The sequence below is a fragment of the Erithacus rubecula genome (genome assembly GCF_903797595.1).
Source record: "Erithacus rubecula genome assembly, chromosome: 3".
NCBI classification, from domain to species: Eukaryota; Metazoa; Chordata; class Aves; order Passeriformes; family Muscicapidae; genus Erithacus; species Erithacus rubecula.
In genome coordinates this window covers 78197339-78224138 of record NC_136689.1, presented here as the reverse complement: position 1 = coordinate 78224138, position 26800 = coordinate 78197339, and the positions used below count along the sequence as shown (strand labels likewise).

Below are 26800 nucleotides of genomic sequence, written 5' to 3'. Positions count from 1 at the left end.
TAAATGGTCGTGTAATTTGTTTCACATGAAGTTACAGTATAACAAAAAGTATGGAAGGACATAGAGAAGCAGAAATACCTGAGTTAGTTCAGCAATATTAGAATGTCTAAGGATTGTCTTGTTTTGTAGGAGTTACTGCGGAAATGCAGAACCTCGTTCAGCGACGGATTTATCCTTTTCTGCTTATGGTGGTGGTTTTGATGGGAATTCTGTCCTTCCAAGTCCGCCAGTTCAAGCGCCTTTATGAACATATTAAAAATGACAAGTGAGTATATAGTGGGTTATTTTAAATTTTTCCCCTTTATATATATCTATATGTATATGATAACTTCAGGTTGAATTCAGGCATTAGGACTAAAACAGTTTTTAAGAAGTTTTCTAGCAAGTGATGCTTTAACACAAAATTTTGTTGGCATGTGTTTTGTCTGTGGTTCAGGTAGATAAACACAGGAATAGACTGACTTTATAAAGGGAAGACACTCCCCCATGTCTAACATGAATGTGTTTTCCCACAAATGAAGCTGACTGTTTGTCTCACCTGTAGTCTTGAAAGACGAATGAATGTCATGAATTACAACATACCTGGAAGTTAAAATCATGTCTCAAGCTGCTGCTTATAAAACCATTTCTTCAACCTTTTCTGCATAACTGTTTTTCTCACTCTTCTTCCTCATTAGTCCAACTAATCTGTTAAAGAATGTTCAGTTCATTTGATAGCTTGTCCTTACCAAATTTTGTGTGATTTTCTGATGTTTTCAGTAATTATTACTCTGCCTTACTCAGATGCCTGATAAAAATAATAATTTTCCTATTCTTTTCTAGTTATCTTGCTTAGTTTAACCTTTTTTGTGTGTTACTACATTGTTTTTGATGTTACCCTAACTACCTTTTTTATGGGTTAAGAAGATTAGCAACTAATCTTCCTAGGCTACTTTTGTATTGAAGGAATAAATGAGTTAGTTTTGTTCATATCCTGAGTTGTCCTATAAGAGTTTTGCTTTCCAATAACTACAAAAGGAGCCAAACCTAAAATAGACTCCTTTGAATCTTAAATGTTAAGAAGCAACTTAGGAAATTAGTTTGGTATTAAATTAACTTACTGTAACATCCTTGTAGACAAGAAGTTTGTATGACTTAACTATCCCATTTCAGGAAGTAAGCAGACACAGTCATGCCAGCCAGTAGAGATTTGTGCTTTAGAAATACACATAATTAAATCTTTAATCTAACAAACTATAAAAGCATATACAAGGTTTTGTGACATTCTAAAATGTGTGAAGAATGTGCAATGGTTGTTGGTTATGGTACCATGAGAAAAGGAGTGGTGGTGGAAAAGTTTCTAAAGGAAATGACAGATCTTAGGGGCAGAATTCATAAGTGTGTAAGGGCTCTTGCATGCACAGAACTAGTATGCAAATACAGGGAGCAGGAAAAGGAATTCAGCTAGCAAGAAGTTTGGATCAATGACATAGAGGAAGAAAGGAATAATGTGAAAGATATGAAAACAGTTAAGTGGCTGAGATAGTTAAGTTCTGTTTCAATGTCACACTAAAGGAATCTTGCACTCCTTAAGCTTTCCATGGAATAGCATCAGAATATTTTCTTTCCCTTTAAGAAAGATTAAACAGCAGCTGAAGTTTTTCCTTTACAATTTATATAATAACTTTTTATTGACCTGAAAAAAATACTTTGGCAGTAAAAGAGATAGAGTGGATTTGTGTTACAAAATAGCATTACCTTGAGTTAATTCCTGTTTTTACCGTGATCCCAGGTACCTTGTCGGACAACGGCTTGTGAATTACGAACGGAAGTCTGGTAAACCAGGCACATCAACAGCACCACCTCAGTCTTCACAAGAATAGATGGTCATATTAAACATCTTGACCTTCCCTTTGCCTTTACATGTCCTTTTTTCATAGACTCTTCTTGTCTTTGGATATCTCTCCCAATAATACTCTCAGCAGTGTTTTGGCTTCTGTTGGTAGCATCCAGATGGCAGTTAAGGCTCTGTTTCTTATCTGCATTTTCTGATGTTGTAAATGCTGTCTGAGGTCTGTATATGTGTATATAGAAGTGTCCTGACACCCTAAAACCTTGGATTAAAAAGAATGTGCATTGTACATCTTTAAAAAGTATATTAATTTATTAAATCTAGTTGTCACTTTATTTTGGACTGCTGTTCTGTTGACAATGTGCCACAAAGCAATAGTGTGAAGAGGCAAGATGTTTTTATAAAATTTGGAGCTTACTTTACGGTGTTCATAACAGTTCTTATTGTAGTAATGCAGTATGATTTTTCATGAGTGGAAAGGCCACATAGAGAATATCAAAAGTAATTAACTGTCTTAGAGTCAGCAATGAAGTTGCTGTGTTGAGAACATAATGAAATATGTATCTTACTGTCCAGTCTTTTTTATTATTTTGTATAACACCAAAGCTGTTGTACATTTTTCTATTGCCTGATTGTTTTTCATGTGTCAGAGTTTGTAATATTGTACAGTTGCTGTTAAATCAAGGAAATACTTCCTCTTCTGAGAATTCAGATGTACTTGTTGAGGCTCAGCTGGATTTTTCTATTTGGTTGAAGGGGGTAGATGGGTGTTGGCTTTGGGATCAGGATTTCATGAATTGAAACAGTAAGTAAAAATTTACTAAGGCTAGGTGATGGAAGCATTTAAAGGTACCAAGAAAAATTAGATAGGTTCACAACTTAAACTGTAGCCAATTTCTTATCAAGATTAGAATTTTTCAGGATCTCAAGAAAAGGGATGAACCTTAACTGATATGCTTGCACAGCACAAAGAGCATAGTGTAAGAAACATGCTGACCTGATCCTTAGTTAAAGAGCTTGAAATCTTTTTTCTATAAGTTACCAAAGTTGAAAATTGTAGTATGAATTTTATATTGCACAATTACTTTTAAAAAAACCTACCCAACCAAAAAAAAGTTCTCTCAGAATTGGTCACTGTGAATTTTTAGAGGAATAATACTGAGGAAGTGATTTATCATGTACCATTTATGGCTTGAGGAGCAGGGAAATACATATGCTATTAAATAGGCAAGGAAAAGTTATCAGATTTCTTTGCAAGAACAGTCAAACAAGAGCCACCAAATCAAGTTGGTGTTATTTCTATATGTAGATAGAGTTCTTTTGCAGTAATGTCTGGGGGTGGGGGTGGGGGTTATGTAGATAAAAAAAATACATAACAGTATCACAAAGCTTTAAGTAGCATCAAATCACAAGCTTAGATTGCAGTATCTTTCCTGGACCAATGCAGAAAATGTGAATATCCATTGCAGTAATGAGAAAATTGATGGAACATTTAACTTGCTATTCAGTACACTCTCCTTCAGTATTCTGTACTTTACTGTGTGTATATAATTATTACTTGAGAACCTGGCAGGTGCTTTTAAAGTGTCATCTCCTTTTATTGATGTTGCATTTCTGATCTGACATGATATGAGCTAATGTGGTCCAGGATGTCATGGTGGTACTTCATTCTTTTGGTGTCTGGACTCATGTTCTAAGGCAGCAAGCACAAGCCAAATGCATCTGAATCTAGTGGCAGGAGGATTGGGCTGTCACTCTCAGATCCATATTATTTTACTATTTTACAGAATTACTGTTGTCCTGATGGTTTTGAACCACAAATACTGCCCTTTGGAGTGATTTATTAGGAAATTTCCAGTGAAATGAAATCATAGAAAAATAGCCAAAATATTTCTTTCATTTACTGTTGCTGATTTAATGCTAAACTGAGTATATATTCGCCCCATATATTTTTGATGTGCATAAATATTGCATTTGATTATTTACAGTGGTGTACATTGTGGGACAGACATATTTTCACAATAATAAATTCACTGGTAACATACATTCTTATTTACGCCAAGATTCTGTTTTTGACATACCTTTCCTAAACAGTTCCAAACTGGTCTTGCCACTCAAATATTGCAAGCACTACTGTCCATCATGCAGAATTTGCAGTAGTGTGATATTTGTAACTTTGTTTTTATCCGGACAAACTGGTCTTAATATTAAAATTTATGAAGAACAAGCCTTTGTGCTGTTTCTTACTACTGGTGTTTTACAAGTCATTAAAGAAATAGCAAATCAGGCCAGTCATGCAATGTGAACTGCAGGTGTTTTGATGTTGCTTACATTATCTGTATTTGCTTTTATTTTATGGAAAACTGGTTTCAAATCTAACTGTTGTGCTGGTATTTGCACTGTTTTCCAGATTCCAGGTGAAGATTGTTTCCAGAACTGTCCATTGTGAACTTTCTCATCTCCTTATTTTTACCCATTTTTTGAAAGAATATGGAGGTTGTAGAGAACAGAAATTAAATAACAGTACTTTATAAATTGTTTTAAATTTCAATGGTTTGCCTTATTGTGTGCTGTGTACTCCCCTGGCATAGAAACTTGATAAGTAAGCTTGTAAGTTAAGTGGCTGTTTCTGAGATGGCTGATGAGCACTGTACCAGCAGTGTCCATCTGTGCTGGGGTGATGCAGAATGGTGTGGGCTCCTGTTATTTTTCAAGTTGGAAAGAGTGTGTGTATGTGTGTGTGTGTGTGTGTGTGTGTATACTCTTCCACCACAATTTGTGTTGACCTTGGTCTTAACTGGAGGGATTGGAGATGTATACTGGCTCAGTTGTATCCCCCTTTGTGTGTTGAGAATCCAATGCTGTGATTAGTTGTACAGACCTTCGTAAAAGAACTGTCAGATGGCTCTGTAGCTATCTTGTGCATATTGAAAGAAGTTAATTGCAGCATGGCTTTGACTGTTTTTACACAGATTATTTTATATTGATTAAAAATAGTTAAAACTGCATCTTTTCTGTCTGCCCCTTCTCTATTGAGTGAAGCCAAAGTTACTTGATTTTGTTTCTGAGGGCCCTTTGGTAGCCATAACTGCTTTGTGTCAGTGACTTCCTCAGTGAGACGCCAACTCCAACCTCTTACGGTGCTGACCACTTTTCAGCTGAGTGCATTAATTCTTTCCTTGCCTTCCCCTATGCTTGCTTCAAAGTCTTCATAAAAATCTTCACAGCAGCTGCTCTATTCTTCAGAGAACTCTAAAAAGCCTCACAAAGCACAAATGACTGGGGTTTGATTGCCTGGCATGCTGATCAGCATCATTTTGTTTCCTTGGACGTCACCGTGCATTTTTTTGCGTCTAGATCAGAAAGGTGTTGTGGTAAGGGTCAGTGTTCTTATTCTGCTTGTCTTGGGAATAATGGCCACTGTACAGCCTGGGCAATGAGTGAGGTTCTTGGCAGAAATGATGGTACAAATAGTAGAAACATTAAACAAGGAATTCAATCTTAGTAGTGAAATGAAGTTCAGGATGCAAAACGAAAGAAGCTGTTTTCTAAAACAGATGAGGAAACAACTTTTACAGAGCATAATGGTAAGTTAGAACTCTCTTAATTAGTTGCTGAAACTAAAGATTTGCATAGTTAACAGCAATTTTTTTAAACTGTGCTTCTGGTTTTGATTTCTTCATTAGGAAGTAACCGTAAATTGAGAAACGATACGGTGAAATCAAAGTTACTCAATAATGGAAAATTTTAAAAGATTGTATTTCCAGAGATCAAATACAGTTTCAAAGTAAAGTTGAATGTTTTTAGTTCAGTATAATGCCAAGAGATGGAGTAATGGCAAAATTATTTCCCAGCTCTGCGTATCAGTTTTTCTGCTTATCTGCTTACCTGCTGTTACCTCCTACTTGTTGAGTACAGGCTAACACCCAAGCTGCAGAGGCACTTTCCCCTATAGAAGGTGAAGTCAAACATCTGGAGGTATTTGACATTGCTTGCCTTTCAAGGGCTTTATTTTCCTGAAAAAGGATATTAGTTTTACTTAAAATTTCTTGTTGCTTACAAAACCAGAGAACACTGCAAAGCTCCTTCATTTATATTTGATAGAGTTTCTGTGTTAGAACCTAAATAGTGCAGAGCTGCACTGGTGTGCCATGTTCAGCAGATACAAATTGCATAAGTGACTTGCTAGAGTTAGGTAAGGAATGTGATCTAAAAATACTGCTGGATTAGAATGGAGAGTCCATGGGATATTTTGACTAGTTGTTGGCAGGAATCATGGGAGTAGGAAGCAGCAGAAATTCCAAGGTATGCTGCTTTATAGCAACATTTCTGGCAGTGCTGCTATAAAGCAACAATTACATCCATGGATATACTTTAAAAATGTTCTTTATATACAAGACTAGGTATTGTACAGTGGGAAGAAGTATTTCCAGGAAGTGGCATAGATTCATATGAAGAGAGTATTTACAAGAGCAGGTAGTGAGAGGATAAGGGGGCATGGCTTCAAACTGAAAGAGAGTAGGAATTTCTTTTCTATGTGGGTGATGAGACACTGGAACAGGTTGCCCAGAAAAGATGTGGCTGTGCCATCACTGGGAGTGTTAAAGGCCAGGTTGGATAGAGCTCTCAGTAGCCTGGTCTAGTAAAAGTGCTTGTGCCTGTGGCAGAAGGGTTGGAACTAGGTGATCTGTAAAGTCCAACTCAGGCCATTCTATGATCCTATGAAAATACATTTCATTAAATACAGAAAAAAAAATTCCACCTACATGCTGCCATTTCCCATAATACAGTGTGGCAGCTTTATGCATGATTTCACAGCACTGGACCAAACTGATGGAAGAATTAAGAGTATGCCATTTACTTCTTGAGCATTTTAAGGATAGTTTTGAGTGCATGCAAGGACCACAGATGAGAGATAATATGAAACTTACTTAACCTGTTTATCTGTTACCACTAGACACCTTTGAACAACTGCACTCTGAAATCAGTTTAATTGAATTCTATTATATAAGTTCCTGCAGGATGGTTGCTTCATATTTTTCTTGCTATAGTGCTCTTAAATGAGCAGATGCTTTAAAACAACTAAAGGATAGAAATCTGTCATATGTCAGAAGCTTGCTATTTTCATGAGTTACAGGAATCTGCAAAGGATTTTGAGGCCAAATAATTAGCCTGCAGCTTATGATAAGTATTCATGTTTTATGAAAGATTAAACAGTTGTTAAAATGTGTGCTTATTGCTTTCTGGAGCCCACTATGTCCTGCATAGCCTTGCACGTTCATCACTGGGGACATGAGGTGGATTAAAAAGGCCCGGCTACAAGTAAGTTCTGTGCTTCTGCAGTAACTGCTTGGCCTGTCTAGAGCATGCAGCACCCATGTTTCTTTGGAGCAATGCTTTGTAAAGGCTTTATGAAGCAAATAATCCTATTACCAAGTTGATTTGAGTGCTCAGGATGTGTACAGTCCATGTTAGAAGGTACAGGAGGGGTATAGCTTTATAAGCAAGAGATGTGCTGGTGTCTTCACAGAGGATGCCAGTCAGGTTACCTCTGGTGCTGTTTTTATCTCCAGTGGGAAGACGACTTGTAGCTGTCCACCAAGACTTTATGGCAGAGAGGGCACTTTGGTTCCTCACATTGTGGAGCAGTGGGAGAGCCCACGCTGCCTCCTGGTGTCAGTTTGGACCAGCAGGGGCTGAGAAGCAGCTGGCACTGGCTGTGCTGCTCTTGGTGGTGGCAGACTCTCACTGGTGCTGCTATCCTGAATGTCCAGGACTCTGGAGCCTGACCAGCAGAGGTTGCTTGAGGCTAAGCTGTCCTTGGAAGTAGCAGCTGCTGCACAAAACCAGAATTTTTTGGGATACATTGCCCTCTTTTTCAGCTTAGCATTTCTTAACATTTCAGCCTCCACAGCAAGGGCTCTGCCAATAACATGCTGCTAAGCTGTGCACAGAACCAATGCAGGCGGCTGTGAATTCATTAACCGTAGACTCGACCCCCTCACTCATGGTTTGGGCTTTTTTAGGAGTTTGTACACAGCAGCAGCTGCTCTTGCCCTTTAATCCTCGCCGCCGTCATGTTTTTCCCCGCCCAGCGCCAGGGCCGTTGCCGGGCAGCGGGGCGGCGGAGCGGGCAGGTGGGGAGCGCTGCCCGGGCCCTCCCCAGCTCCCCACCTGCCCGCGGGGTGTCGGGGGAGCTGGGCCGTGGGCGGCCCTGGGCCCCCTCCGGCCGGCGAGGAGCCCCCCGGGGCCGGCGAGGAGCCCCCCGGGGCCGGGGGCCGGCGAGGAGCCCCCCGGGGCCGGCGAGGGGCCCCCCGGGGCCGGGGGCCGGCGGCGCTGCCTCCTCGGGGCTCGGCCCGTCCCGCCCGTGTGCAGACACGCCTTGGCCTTCTTTCCTGAACACCTGGGGCTGGCTTGGGGGGCCGGAAGGAAAAAAAAAATAGAAAATAAGAGCTAGCAGGAAGTGAAAGGGATGAGCTGATCTTTGTCTCTAGCGTGACACAGTAACGATGGTGAAGGGGGGCGGAGGCTGCCTGGCCTAGCTGTGCTCCTCTTTGATCATTAGGGGGTTGTGTCTATGTACAGGAGGTTCCCGCAAGAACAGCGATAAACCCTTTTTGCCTGGTGGCCAAGCACTGGCACAGCTTGCCCGGAGGGGTGTGGAATCTCCATCCTTGGAGATTCTTGAAACCCAGCTGGACACGGATCTTGGGCACCCTGCTCATAGGTTGTGCAGGGGGTCAGACCAGCTGAGCTCCCAAGAAGTCTCTGGCAACCTCTGCCCTTCTGTGAGACTTTGTGACCAATGGCTTGCTGTCGAAAAGCAGCTCTTGTGCTTTTTTTTTTCCTCATTTTTTTCCTCTTTTATTTGACTGCTTCCCAAGGGTACATGCACACACACTTGCATTCCTTCCTCAGTTTTTCTGTTGTCCTGAAATCCTCGGGTTTTTTGCCTTCAGCTTCAGTTCCTTGGCTAGAGCTGTGTTTTTGAACCATTACTGAAAATGCGTGACCAATGTGGTAATTAAATGAGAACTTTGAAGTCTGTTCCTGATGCAAATTGCTGCATTGGAGCGGTGAAGATGCCGTACCCTGTCTGCTTTTCTCCATAAATAAAGTTCTAAGTATGGTTTAATCCTCAAAGGAGCCTTGAGTCACAGCAGTTCCATTGCTCTATCACTGACTTTTAATTTTTTTTATTTTCCACTACAGGAAAATTCACGTGAGAAAGCCACCTGTCAGGTACTCTTATCTTAAAAAATTAAAAGTTCTAGAAGGATAGAGGATTCTGTTACATTGATTCCTTTCTTGATGCTGTTGCTTTTACTGCTCTTCCTTTCTGCAGATAACTGAGAGGTTTAGGTTCTTGTTGCTAAATCAACTTAAGCATGCCATATTTTGTCCTGGAAATTATGAGGAGTGTTTCCCACCAAATGTGCCCCATTGCTATGATGGGAGGACCATACAATAGTCTATCTATGTGCCTTCTTTTGGATCCTGAGGAACAGGATTCCTTGCAACAAATGAGTTACATCCTGAATGAGACAAACACACCTGTAGAGCTGTATGAACAAAGTGTGATATGTGCTTGCAGCACACATTAATGTATTGTTCATCACTGTAATTGTTTGATGTAAAGCCTGTCATGAGCACAAATTAGTGACTTTTTGCTATAGCATTTTTGGACACATAAACACAGTAGAAACTCTGTCATCTGCATACTCTGGCATCTGTACAAAAATGCCAAGATTTTCTTTGGCATGCTTTGACAACGTGAGTTGTCAGTATAGATACCTTTCATGTTGGCTTGTGTGGTGTGACTTGTCTGGACTGCCCATTTGACAGATTATTGTTCTGGTAGGTTTGAGGAGAAAAATCAGTTTAAAACTCTGTGAAGTCACAGTTAAAGTAGTAGTTCTCCTCACCCAGCTGTACCCAAGCTGCAGTGTTTTACTTGGTGTGGCCACAAAGTCTTCTAGAGCCATGTGTGGCTTATCTGTTTACCCTTCCTGTCTGTCAGCTGTCCAGTAGCCCCAGCTATCAAGTAGGACAGGAGGGAATTTGGGAACAGGCACTGTTCACTCCCATGTGCACACAGTTTTTTATTCACATTGTGCATCTGCTGTTTTATTTCTTTCAGGTCCTTGTGACTGGGCACCATGCCTCTTCCAGAAACGATGTTCTGTGCTCAGCAGATCAAAATCCCTCCTGAGCTACCTGATGTTCTGAAGCAATTTACTAAAGCTGCTATTAGGACTCAGCCTTATGATGTTTTGCAGTGGGCAGCTGCGTAAGTACAATGTTCACCTACCAACAGAGAGCTGTATGTATGGCCCCTCAAAATCTCACTCTCCTCTCTATTGAGTAGTGTACATAGCTTTAAATATTACATCAGCATGTGCTTTGCATATACACTTCTGTATTAATGAAGCATGGTGAGCCTTTTTTAAATAGTGTGGTGTTTTATTTATTTTCTGTTTCCTTGAGGTTTAGAGCTGGCTTACTTCAGAAATAGCTGGATTTATATACAGAAAAATGTATCTAAATTTGCTTTTTGTTACTAGTTTTTTTCTATCTGAAAGATCAACTCTTTTTCCTTTTGGTTTCCTTTCTTCTCTCATCTGAGATTCAATTCTTGGAATTTAAAGGAAAAAGTAAACATTAGCTTTCTAATTCTTAAGCTTGGTTGGGTTTCTCTCTTTCTGGGAAAACTGCCTGAAAAATTGCACCTTTGAAGTGATAATCTACATAATAAATCTCTCGCCATAAAGTTGATTTAGATGTTTAAATGTGTTTCCTTTAACATCTAGGTTTTTTTCTTTTACCTCAACTTCTCACTGTAATTTTTTCCTGTCCTATGGTTTCTGTGGGCAAGCTCTTGAAAGGTATCTGTGAGATGCTCTCGGCTGGGGGCACTGGAAAACGTCAGTACAGTGTACCCGAGGGAGGGGAGGCTGTTAGCAAAGCCAGGCTGCAGTCTGGCTCGTCCCTTAAAAATAGCATACCCTGAAGCTGGATTGTTGGCGCTGCAGTGTTGGAGAAAGCCAGCAGGACCACTTTAAAATGGTGTGGCGTTTCTCAGGAATGCGATGGAGGTGAGGGGCGGCTTTCTCTGTAGCTGGAGCCTGCTGGGAGGCGGGGCTGGCGAGAGCAGAGGCAGCCCGGCAGAACAGCCCGGGTGTTACATGTACACACATACTGTGCATCTCTGTCTGTACAGTCTCAATCACACTAATTCAGTTCTGGAGTGCTGCCTGCTGTGTATTTTAGCAGGTATTTGCACAGCATGGGGTAGTCTGGACGTGCCCTGGATGACCAGGGCAGATGAGGCAGGACAAGTGGAGAAACTTGTAAATTAGATGCACCTGAATAAAAACAGAGTTTTCCTTGCACAGTTCAGATTGCTGGCAACTTAAGGCAGAGGCAGCCCTTAAGGTTGTGGCAGCCTTATAATTAAAAGGATGTACATCCAATGCCCTTTATCCTCTACTATTAAACTTTATTTTGGAGTGGACAGAAATAACAGAAATGCTGAGGAGAGAGTTGTAATGTAAATAGGTGGATGTACATTTTGGGTAGTGCACAAGGGGAATGTTAAACAGATAAACCCTCAGGTTAATCAATCAAAAGAGCTGAATATATAATGCACAAAATAATTTAAATGCCCTAAGAATTATTAGAGTGTCACAAAAAGTGGCAAGTAAAGTCTAAAGACTGGTTTCGGGGCACAGGAAGATGGGAGTTGTGCATGCAGGCAGATAGCCAGGTGCTGCTGCTCCTGTGGAGGAGCCTGCAGATTCTTACACTGAACTGTAAGAGCATTTACTTCTGTGCAGTTTATAATGGCCATGGGCATTGAGGAGTGTTGCTCTTTCCATTCACATAGGTATTTTTCAGCCTTGTCTAAAGGTGAACTCCTTCCTGTGAAGGAGAGGCTCGAAATGCCTTTAGCAGCAAAGGAAAAAGATGCTGGTTTGACCCCAGGACTCCTTAAGGTCTTGCACAAACAGGTACAAGCTATTCTTTATCAAATGCACAATGCTACTGAGGAATGCTGATGTGTTGGAGATGATTGGGAAGAGAGACTGTCAAGTATTTGAAGTACTTTGAGGAGACTGTGTTCTTAAATTCATTCTGGTTTTCAAAGTTCTTATTGTGCTACCATGATTTTGTTCAAAGCTTTCTTCCAAAGACACGGTGACTGTTGCAGAACTGAGGGAAAAATGGAAGCATTTGGGCTTGCCAGAGGAGCAGCTGGGAGCTATCCTGCAGCTGGGCAGCTTTGGCGAGGAGGTGGAATGGATGAAGTTTCTGGCACTGGGGTGCAGCGTGCTTGGTGGGGTATGTTCACAGCAGGAGCCCTGGTATCCAAACACAAGTGGTTGTCTGGAATCCATGTACAAGATAGACAATAGAACAGTTAATGCAGATGGATTTGGGGAATGGTGATTGCTTTTGCAGCAGCTGGCAAAGTGGCTTGTGTGTTTACTTCTGCCCATCAGATTTTGGTCTGGGGAACTTAACCAGAAGAGTGGCTAAGTCCTCAGTTCACTGGAGTGGCAGTAGAAGAGCAAGCATGTCTGCAGGGAGCTCGTGCTGTGTGAGAGAGGATGATGGAGGAATGATGCTGATGGCATCAGTGTAAATGTCCATGAAGGAGAACTGAAGGGAGAAATTAAAGAACCAATTTTTAATTGTTTGTGTAGACAATTAAATTTTCTCAGCAGCAGTTAATGTTTCTACAGCTACATTTAATTCTTTTAATGTAAGTAATAAAATCTCAGCAGAGCATTTCAACAGAATGAAAGATTATAAAATGCATTAAGCTGATGTTCTTATAAAGCATATTACTTCTAATGATTTCCACACTAGGGAAGAAGAGGTTGTGAAAATAAATTATATGTGAAATAATATTTTGTGAATGTTGCAGTACCTGAAAGCCCTGAATATTAACCTTGCCTGGCGATGCAATTGTTCAGTTGTCTATCTGTCTGTCTTATCTATCTGTCTGTCTTTATTTCAAATTTGTATGTCTTGATTCCAGTCTCCCTCCCAAAACAATCTCGTAGTTTGGGCTCTTCAATTAAAAACAGTAACAGCAACATTACTTATCTAAAAAACAACAACCCCTCTCTCCCTGCAAAAAACCAAAAAAAACTCAAACCAAATCCAAAAACAGAGTCACAGGAACATCATTCTGATGGAGCTAGACACTAAATTTCACCATCTCACTGTCCTTTTGGATATTAAGTGAGTTATTTGATTTCAATACTACATAATAAAACCTAAACATTGGTTTCTTAAACCAGAGAGAAAGACACACAAGAAATTTACATTAATTTCCTGCAGCTGTAAATTGTGTTCATAGTCAAACATGGTCACAGTTGAGATACAAGAGAAGACAAATATGAACTTATTAAGAGCACCAGTATGAAGAATCTTTTTTTGTAAAGCACCAATGCACTTTATAAAAGCCTTGGAGAAATGACCTCACAAGTAGCCTGTTCAATTGTCTTTCAAAGGTGGGAAAAATGAATATAAATAACTTACCTGTGTTGTGAGAGAGAAACCATGGCAGTTTGGGGTGGCAGGACCAGAAAGGGCAGCAGTAGAGAGGTAGCCAAATGCAAAATGTAAAGTTGGCCATCATAGAGTCAGCTGCCTCTCTTTTTCTCTTTTTCTGCCTCCCAGAGGAGGAGATAAATTAAATAAAACTGTTAAAGGATTGTAAGATGAGACTTCTCTGGCCTGTGTTCTAGATCTAAACAGATACTTCATTTATTTTAAGTATTGCTATTCTACTGGGAATACTTAAATAGGAAATAACTATCTTTTTACATAGACATTGCTGGCATGTTAATGAAAATGTAACTTTTGAACAAGTTGCAGTGAAAAATATTAAGACTTAGGTTGAAGAAAGTCTGTGTGGGTTTGGGTTTGGTGCTTTTATATTGTGTATGTGGTTTTATTTGTTTCTTTAATGGCATCCAACCAGTCTTTGACTGAATGAAACTCAGTGCTGAGTTTTTCCACACTTTTCCCCATATAACAAAGCATGCATAGGGCACTGGATTATCAACACCATATTAAAGGAAGGATTTTTTCAAAATATATTTAGAACTAGTAGTTTGAGGCATGATTTTAAAGGTAACTCAGATGGTACTGACCTTTGACTAAATTGAAATATTCTTTAAATGCTTTTTGCCTCAGTGCTTTCTCTACTATTGAAATGGAACTTGCATAGAGATGGGGAAAACAGTAAATATCAGCCAAAATATAATCTAAAATTTATATCATATAATATCATTCTAAAACCACCAAATCTATATTCATTTTCTGTGAGTTATAGATTTGTCTGTCTTAACTGCTGCTGAGAATTCCTTTAGGACCATTGAGGTAATAAACACACACACAAAAAAGATCTTTTACTAGATACAGTGATGTTGGAGCTTTTACAGTAGCAGAACAGAGCAATTTGGTCCTTATGGAGAGAGAGCTCAGATTGCCCTATGCAGTCTTTAACAATCATAAGATTCTGGTATTTTTTTACTCCTGTCAGTAGTAGAACTACATTATTGTTTCCATCCTTGGACCTGCACTAGAGAGTAAATTTGGGGTTTAAATCTAGACAACAATGATAACACCTTCATCTCATTTACACTCCCCTTTAATGGCTTACAGTGTGGATTTTGTCATGGTATGCAAGGGTGTTCATGGCTCTGATACTTTTCCTTTCATTTCTTGCTGGAATCCCCTGCAGTCCTTACTGAGTTCAATGAAACAGGCCTGTGAGATCCTAACGAGAGACCCAGAAGGCGGAGCTGCTCGAATTCCCTATGAAACATTCTCATTCCTCTATTTGTATTTGGCCAGTATTGATGGAGAGATATCAAAGGCAGATGCTAAAGCATTCCTCCTAGGAATTAAAGAACAAGCGTAAGTAAAAATCTGGGCAAGGAATTTTAATGTATCAGCTGCCTCAGGGTTCTCTATAAGCCTTTAATTTCAGATGAATAGTCCATCTTCTTTTGGGCCATGATGACTGGAGTAAGGATTGACTAATTGTATCAAAAGTATACAGTTATTTTTGTCAACTTCAGCATTTGCACTGTTAAATTGCTATTTATCCATCTTTCTCTGAAATATTGAAGTCTCTATATGGTGGTATAATTTTCCCTGTAGGAAGCTGTTATAGACAGACTTGTAACATCTGCATATTACTGCTTCTAGAACCAGCAGCATATTCTGTTTTTGATTTAACATAGATAATAAACCAGAGAGAGAGATGGTGTTCTCTCATTGTATCCATAGTCACACATAGGTCACATGAGATACACCAATTTAAAAAGATCTCTAAAAGCCTTGTCCTCCACATGCTGCCTGCATAGCATGTTTTCATACAGACACTTTACTGTTTCTACCATCTCTCTGGAATTGTTCTTTGTGCGCATGGTGGGCTGACACAACCTCAGAGGCACTGCCACCATTGCTGCTGGGCTCAGTCCTGGCCAGCAGCCAGCCTGTCCTGGAGCTGTCTGGCATTGGCTCTGGTGAACATGGGGGAAGCTTCTCTCAGGGGCTCACAGAAGGCACCACTGTTGCCCTCACATTGCCATACAAAAACATTGCCGTGCAAACTCCATACACTGAGATTGCCACCAGCTCCAAGTTCATGGGAGCTCCAGAACAAGAGCATACAAATGAACTGTTTCATCCGTAGTTATCAGATTGACAGTTTTTAGTAAGATTTTAGTTTTTCTTAATCATACCCTTTTTGCTTGCATTTCATGTAGCCCTAAATTGTGTCTTGTCCAACACACTAGGATTTACCATGTGAAAGTGCCATGTAAAAATTTTGGCTTATTCCTTTCCAGGGAAAAACACTCTGACATGGTGCTGATCAGACATTTCCTGCCATACTCCTTCATATTTTATTGATCAACCCTACTCTTCAGCATGAGGTGAGAGGGAAAAAAAAAGGAAGGAATAAATGAAGTTCAAGAAAATAATTTGTGTTCAAAGTACTATAATTTGCAGAGAACGTGATCTTCTTCTCTGGCATTTCCTTTTGTTTGTCCTCTTCTTGAGATGGCCCTTCAGAGGATGTTAATTGAATACATGGTCATATTGTTTTCCTGCCTCTCAGATAGTGATCACCACAACTAGGCAGCAACCCCTTCACTAATTTGCTTATATTGAGCAAAAGTTGTTTTGTTACCAAGTTTCCTACCTACATTTGATAAGTGACTGTTAAGTAAAACATGGTATTCAGTTAAACCAGGGCAGCTGTAATTGGAGCATTTCTCATAATGCTTCTGGTAGCTCTGACTTTGTTTTGACTCTGGCACAAATACAACTGGTCCTTGGATTGCCTTGTCTGCCTGTAAATCTTCTCTTTAAACAATTTTACTGAGCCCTACTGAAAGAACTTAATGAGAACCCTGTGGCTGAGCTGGTAGACAAAATCAATGCAAAGACTGATTGAAGTGGTTCAATATTGTTTTCCCTTCGATTAGAACCATTTCAGAACCTAAGTATCTTTTTTCATTTTTGCATAAACTTGTCTAAATAAAGCTGTCTTAAAATATATCTTTGTTCTCTGAAAGGAAATTCTGCATTTGTCACATAGGCGAGGAATACCTGACACAGAATTGTTTGGTTAGATTGCTGTAGCAGGTATAGAAGCCTCAATCCATCAAAACTAGACAAAATATTTTGTAGCAGGTAATCACACTTCATTGTAGAAACAACTGAGGTATGAAAGAGGATACTATAGGCTACAGTAAAACTGGGAAGATTCCCTTTGACTGAGAAGGCCACAACCAGGAGTGCCCTTTCCTAGCACATTGATCAAACAGAAGTATTTTAGGAAAGATGGATCTGCAAGTTTGTTCTCTTACAGTTGCTTACTTTGTTGAAGCAAGAAGCTTGCCTGATGGTGACTGCCCTTGCTGAAGTAGATTGTGTGAGGAGTTAACAGAACTGCACATCCTAAATATCTGTCTGCATTTTAAGTCTGTTTTATCGATCTCTATCACAAATATCTGTATAGTAGTCCACAGGATGGGAAGTCTTCCTAGTCATTCATAGAAGGTAATGCACCTGATGTTTGAATATGGTACTCAGCAATATTTCAAGTCTCCTTGGTGCCTCCCCTCTAGCTTCTGTGGAGAGCTACATTCTCATTACCTTTGCCAGCTTCTATTGATCCAAATTTTCTTCAAGCTAAAGCTTGGGAACACTAATTTTTGTGTTATTGTCCATTTAGTAGTTGAAGTATTTTATAATTTAGTAGCTGAAGAAGTTGTAGTTGAAGATGTTTTATCCTGTTGGAGAACTCTGAAATCTGCCCTCTGTAAGTAGGCAACATCACCTAGAGGTGACAGTGTTGGGGAGGAGGGAGAGCTCTCTTCATGCCTTCCCTGTTTGTAACTGATCTTGGACTCCAGGGATTAGCTCTGTTCTATATCCACTACCTATGGGCCAGGTAGTCCAGTAAGTACAACCTCTCATAAATTTTATTCTTCAGCCTTGTCAGAATAACTCAAATACATGAGAGATCAATATAATTTATTAACAGATGTATAAATAGTACAGATTTACACATTATCTGAAATACACTGCTTCCATCCTGACAAACCTTAGCACTTTTATGTCTCCAAGCAGCACAGGTGTGATGCAACACCAAAATTATGTGCACACCTTTACTGTCTTGGGCAAAACGGCAATAACAATAGTTCTTGTGGAAGTTATGTTTTGAACAGCTAATGAACAAAATGATCAGGTTCTTGTTTCTACTTTCTTCTTTTATGGTTGTGATGCTTGTCTTCATCCCTGAAACAAAAACATAAACATTGTGTGGGCTGTTAGGCTCAGAGTGAGAGTCTGAAGAGAAAAAAACAATTTGGAAAATGGAAAGCTCTTATTAAATGTAGTCATGTCCTCCTCTAAGGAAAGAAAGTACACTGCTTTTAGACAGTTTATTTTCCATGCTGCTTTAATCAAGCCTTGTCATGCGGTGCCAGAGTGGCAATTAGCTTAGGATGAATGGCACCATGGTGTAATGAAGGCAGCTTTGAGACAAGCCATCATTGCAACCCACGCAGTTACGCAATGCATTTACTCAAACACCAGGGACAAGGCAGCATTTCTTTTACACAACAGTCCTCATGTCTGCTCACACCTGTGGTCCTGCAGATATGTCCTTATTGATAGTATTACAAGTGTGGCCTAGACTTGTTCTTTTGCTAAACTGTATGTCCAGAAGTACCGAAGAGCAACAGCATTGTTTTGAAGCATCTATTATGTGTGCATATTAGTGAAAAAATAATACTATTTATTAAGGTCTAGAGCAGTAATCAGCATTAGACATGACAGGTACTTAGTTGTGGATAAGAAATATACTGTCCATTTTACCATGTTGATCAAAGAGTAAAATCAACAGCCTGTTACAGTACTGTTGCAGTCCTGCAGCATGCTGCACTTCTCAGATGTGACAGTAAATTCCGAAGTCTGGATCACAGTTTATGATCTTACAGCATGTTTTGTTCAGTATTAGTAGCCTCATGCCACTGGCTTGTTGTACTGCACGAGGTTAGCCTAGCTTTTTAATTGGACTAGATATTCTCAGCCTCTGCACTAAAGTCTCCTAGAAAATGCTGCCTGATTCAGAAGCAGAAGTCAGCTGTCACTTTCTGCTCACCTCTCTCTCTTTCTCCGAGAGTCTCTGTCTTTGCCTCTCTCACGACTCCTCCTTCGTTTGCTTGGACTCCTGCTGGTGTCTCTCCTGTGTCTCATGCACTCCGTATCCTTACTGCTTCCCCCAGACTGCTGTGAGTCCACTGAAGCTGAGCGCCTGTCTTCCCTTCTGAAAATAAATTTAAGTGATTTTAATCAATAAAAATAGTTTCACAGTCACTGTTTTCAGTACCAGTTTTGTAACATCATGACTTACTAATGATGTAAGACAGAGGACATATTTTTTATTAAGCCTTTCTATCTCTCTAAGGGATACAGTACCTCCCAAAAGAAGCCCGAAGTCCATATGCATATATCTCATGTGCGTATCTCAGCACACTATTTAATCCAGTTATTTACTATAAACACTGTTCCTCAGTCTTAACACCTCTGCTTGTGAAACAGGAGGCACTAGAAGGGGTTCACTCTGTTTTGCTTTAAATCTTTAACCCTTCAACCACCTGCCTTAAGCTGCAACCTACAGCTGGAAAACCTAAGTCCTGATCTCACAGAGTCACAGAATTATTAGGGTTAGAAGTGACCTCTGGAGATCTACTCCACTTCCCCTTGCTAAGGCAGGGTCACCTATAGCAGGTTACACAGGAATGTGTCCATTTTTGGGTTTTTGGGTGGGTTTTTGAATGTCTCTAGACAGAAACTCCAGGACCTCCCTGGGCAGGCTGTTTCAGTGCTCTGCCATCCATTCATCTTCACTTTAATGCTGGGAACAAACAGTCACTTTCTAGTGTGTTTCAGTAACATTCTTCTCTCAAAGACCTGCTGAAGAGACACAAATAAGCAAGTACTAGGTCATGACTCCATGTTTACTTCAGTGACAAATGGTGGGAAGGGTGTGCAGACACTCCCAATTAGCACAGCAGAATTTGCAGGGATAAGAACTGTAAAGCCGCCCCATATTTATGATGTTATGGAAACCTTTACTCTGAGGTGCAATATATCTAATACATGTCATGTGGTAGGGAAGGGTAAGAATATACTTATATTTCCAAGTGTCCTTCTGTACCCAGCTACAACATATATAAACATTTGGGCACAGAGGGAGCACTATTCATCCCCAAGCTTCACCAGAAACTATCTGTTCTGCTGAATCACTTTCAACTAACCTACTTATCTCTGAAAGAAAGATACTTAATAGTTTTTCTCCATTCTTCATGCAGGCAGAGCTATTCAAGCAAGACTTAGCAGAATTAAAATAAAATAAACCTTGCACATGACTCAGATAAGGTTGGTATGTGCTATTAGAAGAAGGTGACAAGATAAAATTACAATCTGTTCCACGCCTGAGGAAGCTGTCAGCTGTGGCATACCTTCCCGAAGACTTTGACTTCCCTCCTTCAGATATCTCTGCATTACCCAACCTGTTCTCCTCCTGCCACTGATTGCTGAGTTCTTCCATATGTACACCAATTACATCCCGAATCACCTGGAGATTGGTATGTTAAAAACAAACATGTCATGGTAGTGCCTGAACTAGCACTAGACAAACTGTAAACATCTCAAAGAATCCAAACCCCACAAAAATCTACCCCAAACTCTGTACATCTGATGTTTCAGTGGAAAGTATTATTTGCAGAAAAATGTTTCAGCATTTAAATAAATTTAAACAGCACCATTTTTTGATAGTGACCTATATCTTGCTGGCATTTTCACACTCAAAATTTAGCAGTTAGAAATGCTCATTAATTGTAACTTGCTGCAACAAACCAAAAAAATATTCCTCTACAGTTTGCAACAATAATAAAACAGGGTACAAGAAGCAGAGAAAGACACATATTATTTGTCCTTGAAAAAGTATATAATTGTTTATGCTGATATATAATAAGCACTTCAGTGCAAAAATGCTTTTTTTTCCCAATCTCACCTCAGTGTAGGACTTCTTTGTTATATGAACATTCTTGGCTCTGTATGACTGCCGCCGCCTCTTGTAATCTCGCATTTCAGCCAGAATTTCAAGATGGGACTTTGGACCTTTCTGACTATCATCTAGCAGAAAATTGGGAGTAAAACAAACTGTCATTACCAGGACATTAGCACCTGCAGATATGTTCAAGAACATAAAATAATTGTGTGCTTTCTCAAGTCCCTCCTGTATTTAGTAACTATGGTGATTTTATCTCAAGCTTCCTCCCCAGCCTTCTTGCTGGCTGTTTCTTCACAAGTAGAAAGTCACCCAGCAAACGCTGTTATGTGACCTCAGTCTCCAAACTGTAATTTAAACCAATATATGGGCCTTTGATTTGGTCAAATGCCTTCTAAATACAGGTCATGTTTTCAAAGCCAGTATTACAGTAAGACATAGAATGAGAAAGCCAGATTCTGTAAAAAATTTACCTTTGTGGATGACAAGCACTGTCATACCTCCTCAGCACAGCAGAGCCTGTGGGGTGACACAGATGCCTTTGCTGCACTTGGTACAGTTAAAAACTGGCATGACTCAACAGGGATGAGAGGTTCCAGACCCACACCAAAGTATGTTGCTCAAGAGCTCGACCTGGATGACTGCCAACCGCTGATTCTGCTTTTACTCTTAAGTGATCTTTAATCATATCATATCTTACAGCAAATAACTGTTCCAAGCTGCACAGCACACTGGCAACATTAAGCAACCTGGAGTCAGTTGCTGCAAAGACACCGAGATACGCACAATACATGTGTCAACAGCAGAGCATTGAGGCTTTTCCAGAAGGAAAATACCATAAAGGAGACCAAACTAGCATTTTGTGATGCCAGATCTTTGCTGTAGCTTTTAAGAACAGTATCTCCACCAAAAAAAAACCCAAAAAAACCCCCATATATATATAGCACAACCAATTCTGTTTGGCTTTCAACAAAACTCATGTAACTAACAAACTGAAAGTTCTGAGCCATAAATTCAACAACAGATCATTCTTCAAACCTTGGGTGATTTTTGCTGCTAAATCCACGAAGAGATCACTGTCATTTTCCGTTATCTGGGATCTAGACCTCTGTTTCTTTGTTTCCTCAACAACATAGTCATAAAGTGCAAGGCGGTCAGCTTGGGTCAGGTCACAGGTGAAACGCTTGTGGTTTTGAGGAACTTCTGTGGGCAGTAATGAGTAAGATCCTGGAGGTTGGACAGAGAGCTGTTACTTGTGAAGTAGCATAATTTTACAGGAAAATACCAAGAAACTCAACAAACAGTGCAGTAAATTCCCAGGCTGTTTTCATCCTTCCCCTATGTATCTGTAAGAAGTTTCAACCTTCTTAATTTGAAAAAATAATCTCTGCTCTGAGATCCCTCCCAAGCCCCACACAGGCTGTGTAACCCCTCTTGATTGCTTACACAGATACCGTTTTCATATGCCATGAAGGAATTGTACTAGATTAGATCAAAATGACCCCCTGTAATTTCCCATGGGTTTCTGCTCTTGGCTTAGGAGCTAAATCAAGAGAGACTGCAGCTCTAACTTGTAAGTTTATCCCATTCCTAAAATGTTATGTAAAGTACTAGCTACAAAATACCTGTTCTGCCAACAAGAATGAAAGCTTCTAGGAGACTAGAAAACCAAGCACTGTGTAAATCAGTCTCACACAGTCATCTTCTCTGCAGAGCTTTTATAATAGACTGTCACAGGAATTTATAGCTAAAAAGACCACAAAGGCTCTCTCAAAGTGCTCCAGATCAGTTCAGATAACTGACTTCAAGTTACAGAAACAAATGCACTGCCTGCATACTCTTCTTTCTCATTCCCCAGTTAAAACACATATGCCTCCAAACAAATCAATCCATTCTTAATCCATTGCAACAGCAGTTAAGTGACTTCCCCAAAGACACAGGATGCAATACAGGTTGTGCTCTAGGACATTGCCAGCAAAAAAACATTTGAGTCAAAAAACTTTCAATTTTCCAGCAACCACTGATCTGACCTCCATAATCCTGCTTCTTCCAACATGATCCCACACATCTCCAGACAGAAGAGCCAACATAAGAAGGGTGTATGTAACACCCTTCATAACAGCAAACCTAGAGCTTCTCCAGCTTATTCAGCTCTTAATGGAAGCTGGGCAATCTTTCACATCCTACTATCACTGACAATGCCAAAGAAGAGGAAGAGAAACCACAGTAACTCTACAAACAAACCTAAAACACAAGATTTCATTATTACTGTACTTGGAACCTAAGCAAGAACTGTTCTAACATGAACAAAGGGATTTAAACACAAAAACTGGAAGTCTCTTTTTAAAATGCACTGTTCTTACAGCATCATGTAAGTGCATAAAAATGCACTGATAATTACATGCTTGTGATTTTATAAGAATTACACAACTTGTGATTGAGACCAGCTTTTCTTTTCAACAATGTAGCTACGCTAATATTCTAAATATTATTAGAATTAAAGAAAGAAAAAACCAAAGAAAGAAAATCACTTCCTTTGAGACAGTGAGTCAAAAGGAAATTTACAATGGAAAATTACTTTTCAATTGTTTCTGTTTCCAAAGACTTTAAACTGAACAAACAAGTCCATAAATCTTACAATAGGCCAAGCTGCCACAATGAAAAGCACCGATCCAGTTTTAGTGCTATCCTGAGAGAAGGACAAGCTTGCAGGGAAATCTGGGCAGTGAACACTGGCATCTAGTGGCTCCTTGGTGCACCTTTGCAATGAACCATTCTACAAAGAGTTTATCTGCTGCTTCTCTACTTGGATGTGTTTGTGTCAAATTAATGAGTTCCCACTTCCCTTCAGAGACCCTGGCTGGTCACAAAACCCACCGAAAAATGAAACACATTAGTGAACTTGGAGCAGTAACAAAGGACAACATCGCATTTGCAAATGTGCCAGCATAGCTCTTGTACAACTTCTTAGTTCAGTCTTGAAACAGTCCAATATAGTAACACACATGCTGTTTGTTTCTTTCAGGCCTGAAGATAAGAGGTGTGAGCACAATAGACTCAAAGTTCCTCATCTAGTTGTCCCAAGTATAGAAAGTAATCATGCTCCAAGATAAGCAAGGGAAGGAATATTAAAACCAAATGAAGTGAAATTCCTCCCAGCAGTTCTCAGTGCAATGAAGGGAGCTGCAAGGGGGGAGACGAGCAGTTCTCCACAGGAGACTGGTGAAGTCATGTCAGTATTTGCTTGCTCCTTACCTTCACTGTAGCCTGTACCTTCCTTTGCACTTTGGGCTCTAGCCTGCTTAACAATGTGAAACTGTAGATCTTTATCTGCAGGCAGAGAAGAAAATAAAATCATACACCTTCTACATGAAGTTCTCAGGTACTTGACTGGGTTAGTCTTTGTTCCCCACCTTCTATTGAGACTTGTGGTACGGTACAGAACATCAAAGTTTCATTCATGTACAAGGGGACATTTGAACTAAAAATGTAATTTTCATCTACTACATATTTGAAATGAGGAGAGAAAGTTAAGGGAAAAAAAGTATTTCTGAGTTACAAGCATATGGAAAAAGAAATGCATGTATATTGCTCTCTGTACCATTGTTTTATCTACAAATTCTACGGACAACTTCCCCACCTTCTAAGCATGCATTTTAACACAGTTTCTGCATTTGATGCAAGAGTGGGGACTGAGAATATAGGAATAAAATCCTAAGAGGAAAAAAACAGATCCTCCTTGGATTTTAAGACGAATACATAAGTGATCTACAGAGTAGAATTACAGTGACAGAAGCACAGAAACGGTAAATTAAAGCAAATTGCAAACTACAAATTGAGAAAACTAACCTACTGATTGAAACGCTCAAGATTTTCAGGAGGTCTTGGGGAGCTGCTGACAGCTGCCAAGGCGGTGGGGTTGTGCTAAGCACCCGGACTCCTCAGTCCCACATCTCCATCCCCCCCGGGATCTCCCTCAGCCCCAGCCGTGTGTGCCGCCCCGTCAGACGGAGCCCCCGCTGCCGCTCACCCATGGCGACGCTGGGAACCTTCAGGTTTTCGTAGAAAAAGCTGGAGTCGTACATCTCGGCCTGCGGGACCAAATTGCTCGGTCAAGACCCGGGGCCGCCCAGGGCGGCAGCGCCAGCCCCGGCCCCGCTCCGCGCTCCCACCTCCTCCTCGGCGGAGTATCCCATCCTGCGGAGCCGGCAGGACGCCGCGTGCCTCTCCAGCGACGCGCGGGGGACGCGGTGATGGACGTCGTAGGGACACAGCACCCACTCCACCTGCGAGGGGACACGGGTCAGCGCCCCGCCGGCCCCGCCGCCCCGCCCCGCTCAGCCCCCGCCGCCTCACCGCGTCCCCGCCGAGCCACACGGCGCTGCCGGCCGCCACCGCCACCGCCGCCATGGCTGGGAGCGCCGAGGGCGGGCCCGCCTCACAGGGGCGGCACCGATCCGCAGCTGCGGTGTAGCGCCGGGTGCTCGGCTAGAATTGTAACGATGGGGAGCACAGGCCCAATGGGCTGTGCGGACGAGAGCCACAGCCGGAGCGGAGTCAGCGGGTTTGAGCCGTAACTGAGGAATGGTAGTCCCGGCAGTGGGCGATCCCGACCACCGACTCGCTGGTCACTGAGAGCGGACTGCAGGCTCAGATGGAGGGGAGGACCCTCCATCAGGCCCGCGGCCTGATTAACATGAGAATCGAGACACAGTCAGCAAATGGGGGTCGAGTAGTGATTAACACAAAAGTTACGTAATTTTCAACCAGTGAATGCCGATGCCCTTGCTTGTTGAAATGTGTAAATAGCGTGAAGTTCCGGGGCTCAGTAAGGCAGCCGCGGGCGGGTCGCCCCCAGCTGACGGAACGGGAAGGAACGCCGGGAATGGCGCGGTGCCGGAGGGGCGCGGGCGCCGCCTGCCGGCGGGAGGCCGCGGGAACAATCCCCGCCCGGACGGGCAGCGGGGAGCAGCGGGCTTTGCCTCCGCGCACACAGACCTGGATGCTCGCCTGCCTTACCGAGGGATTCTCTCCTGGGCGCGGGGCGTGCCTGCCTGGGCGCCCCAGAGCTCCCAAAGCGCTCCCCTGATCCTGGTGGGGCAGGAGAGCATCAGCACCTTCCCCCTCCCCGTCGCCATCGAGGCCCTGAGGCGCTGGGGTCTCGCCACAGGAGGAGAGCGGTGCGAGATGGCAGCAGCCCCTCCGGCAGGCTCCTGCCGCGGGATCCGTGAGAGGAGCCCAAAGGAGCAGCATGTGCAGTGCAGAACCAGGATGGGTTTGTTCTCTCGTGGAGCACAGCGGTGTTGTCGCTGTGCAGGAGCTGCACAGGGACACCGCAGGTGCTGCCCAGTACTTGGCCTCCATTCTGAGAGCATTTCCCCGAGGGGCTAAGGGAGCAATAGGCCTCAGCCAGACTGTAAGGCGGGATGAGGAAAGGACTGTCTTAAGGGATGGATTTCACATGAGTGACATTTGTGCTTGCCTATTTCTGTCATCTCTGAAAAGCACACGACTGGGTGGAAGAGTGGGTCTGTCAAGGCAGGATGGGGGAGAGGCAGCATGACAGATGCAGCTGCCAGAATGACTTTTGCATATCTGCTTTTCCTTAGCAGATTACAGCCCTTTCCTGCACAGGGAATTTGAGACTCAGCTGGGATTTTAGCCCTTTGAGATATTTGGTTTTCTCTAGCTACGTTTGTCTGGGGATCTTTGGTATCACATGATACAGAATACTTGTGGAGACTCCCCAGCTGCCCTTGCATTTTCACCTATGCTGTACTGAAGTACACTTTACTAACATTAGCACATTTTATCAACAGAGTACTAAGAAAAGCTCTGCAAAACTGTTTTGACCATCTCTGCAGGAAAACATTTCTTCAAATTTATGAAAGTCAAGTTCAACAAAGTTTCCAAGCAGATTTTTTTTCAAGACTAAAGATTAGACAAAAAATTTGATTTCGTTTACTTATAAATTAAACTGATAAGAATTAGGATAGATGTTTTGTTTTGCTAAACAACAACATTTTGAATGACTCAAAATTATCTTGGAGGTTTCTTTTCCTCTAAAAAGCCCCGGTTCCTGTTATTGTGGAACAATCATGTGGCTACAGACTTTCTAGGAGCAAACTGACTAGATGGGAGACAAAGATCTTCAGCTTACAGAAGTTCATAGCACCACTTTTCCTTCCAGGCAAAAATCACACTTAGGTTGGCTTCCCATCCAGCAAGAGTGGGATTGTCCCAGTCTTTCAGCTCAAACTCTTTCCCAGCTGTTGTCACCAGTCTGTGGCACACTCTCGTCTGCACCCAGCACTCTGCTGCTGCTGCCCAACAGCCTTCTGACTTTGTCATCA

At 41.5% G+C, this 26800-nt stretch overlaps 3 protein-coding genes across 5 annotated transcripts in view; 2 read left to right on the top strand and 1 right to left on the bottom strand.

Moving 5' to 3' along the window:
- Window positions 1-4382, top strand: part of MARCHF6 (membrane associated ring-CH-type finger 6) — a 44732-nt gene extending 40350 nt beyond the window's left edge. For both annotated transcript variants that reach the window (XM_079301154.1, XM_079301153.1), the window contains exons 25-26: window positions 130-265; window positions 1772-4382. In XM_079301154.1, coding sequence (XP_079157280.1) covers window positions 130-265; window positions 1772-1862 — 227 coding nt within the window. In that variant the 3' untranslated portion in view covers window positions 1863-4382. The remainder of the gene's footprint in view (window positions 1-129; window positions 266-1771) is intronic.
- Window positions 4383-8373: 3991 nt separating this feature from the next.
- ROPN1L (rhophilin associated tail protein 1 like) lies at window positions 8374-18748 on the top strand. 2 transcript variants are annotated; one of them, XM_079301179.1, is made up of 8 exons: window positions 8374-8399; window positions 9045-9073; window positions 9972-10121; window positions 11718-11841; window positions 12011-12172; window positions 14592-14767; window positions 15706-15792; window positions 18553-18748. In XM_079301179.1, exons 3-7 carry the CDS (start codon window positions 9991-9993, stop codon window positions 15767-15769), a joined length of 657 nt encoding a protein of 218 aa, XP_079157305.1. In that variant the 5' UTR covers window positions 8374-8399; window positions 9045-9073; window positions 9972-9990; the 3' UTR covers window positions 15770-15792; window positions 18553-18748. The 2 variants fall into 2 exon arrangements, with proteins under 2 accessions (XP_079157305.1, XP_079157306.1); XM_079301180.1 differs by lacking the exon at window positions 8374-8399 and adding an exon at window positions 8770-8955 and having other exon boundaries at window positions 9044-9073.
- On the bottom strand, window positions 17461-24877 carry SNRNP48 (small nuclear ribonucleoprotein U11/U12 subunit 48). The gene is made up of 9 exons (XM_079301171.1): window positions 24804-24877; window positions 24620-24733; window positions 24478-24538; window positions 23703-23777; window positions 21486-21674; window positions 20451-20572; window positions 19897-20012; window positions 18534-18698; window positions 17461-17665 (listed from the first exon to the last, which is right to left on the bottom strand). The coding sequence occupies exons 1-9, from the start codon at window positions 24855-24857 to the stop codon at window positions 17626-17628; spliced, it is 936 nt and encodes a 311-aa protein (XP_079157297.1). The 5' UTR covers window positions 24858-24877; the 3' UTR covers window positions 17461-17625.
- Between the last annotated feature and the right edge of the window lie 1923 nt (window positions 24878-26800).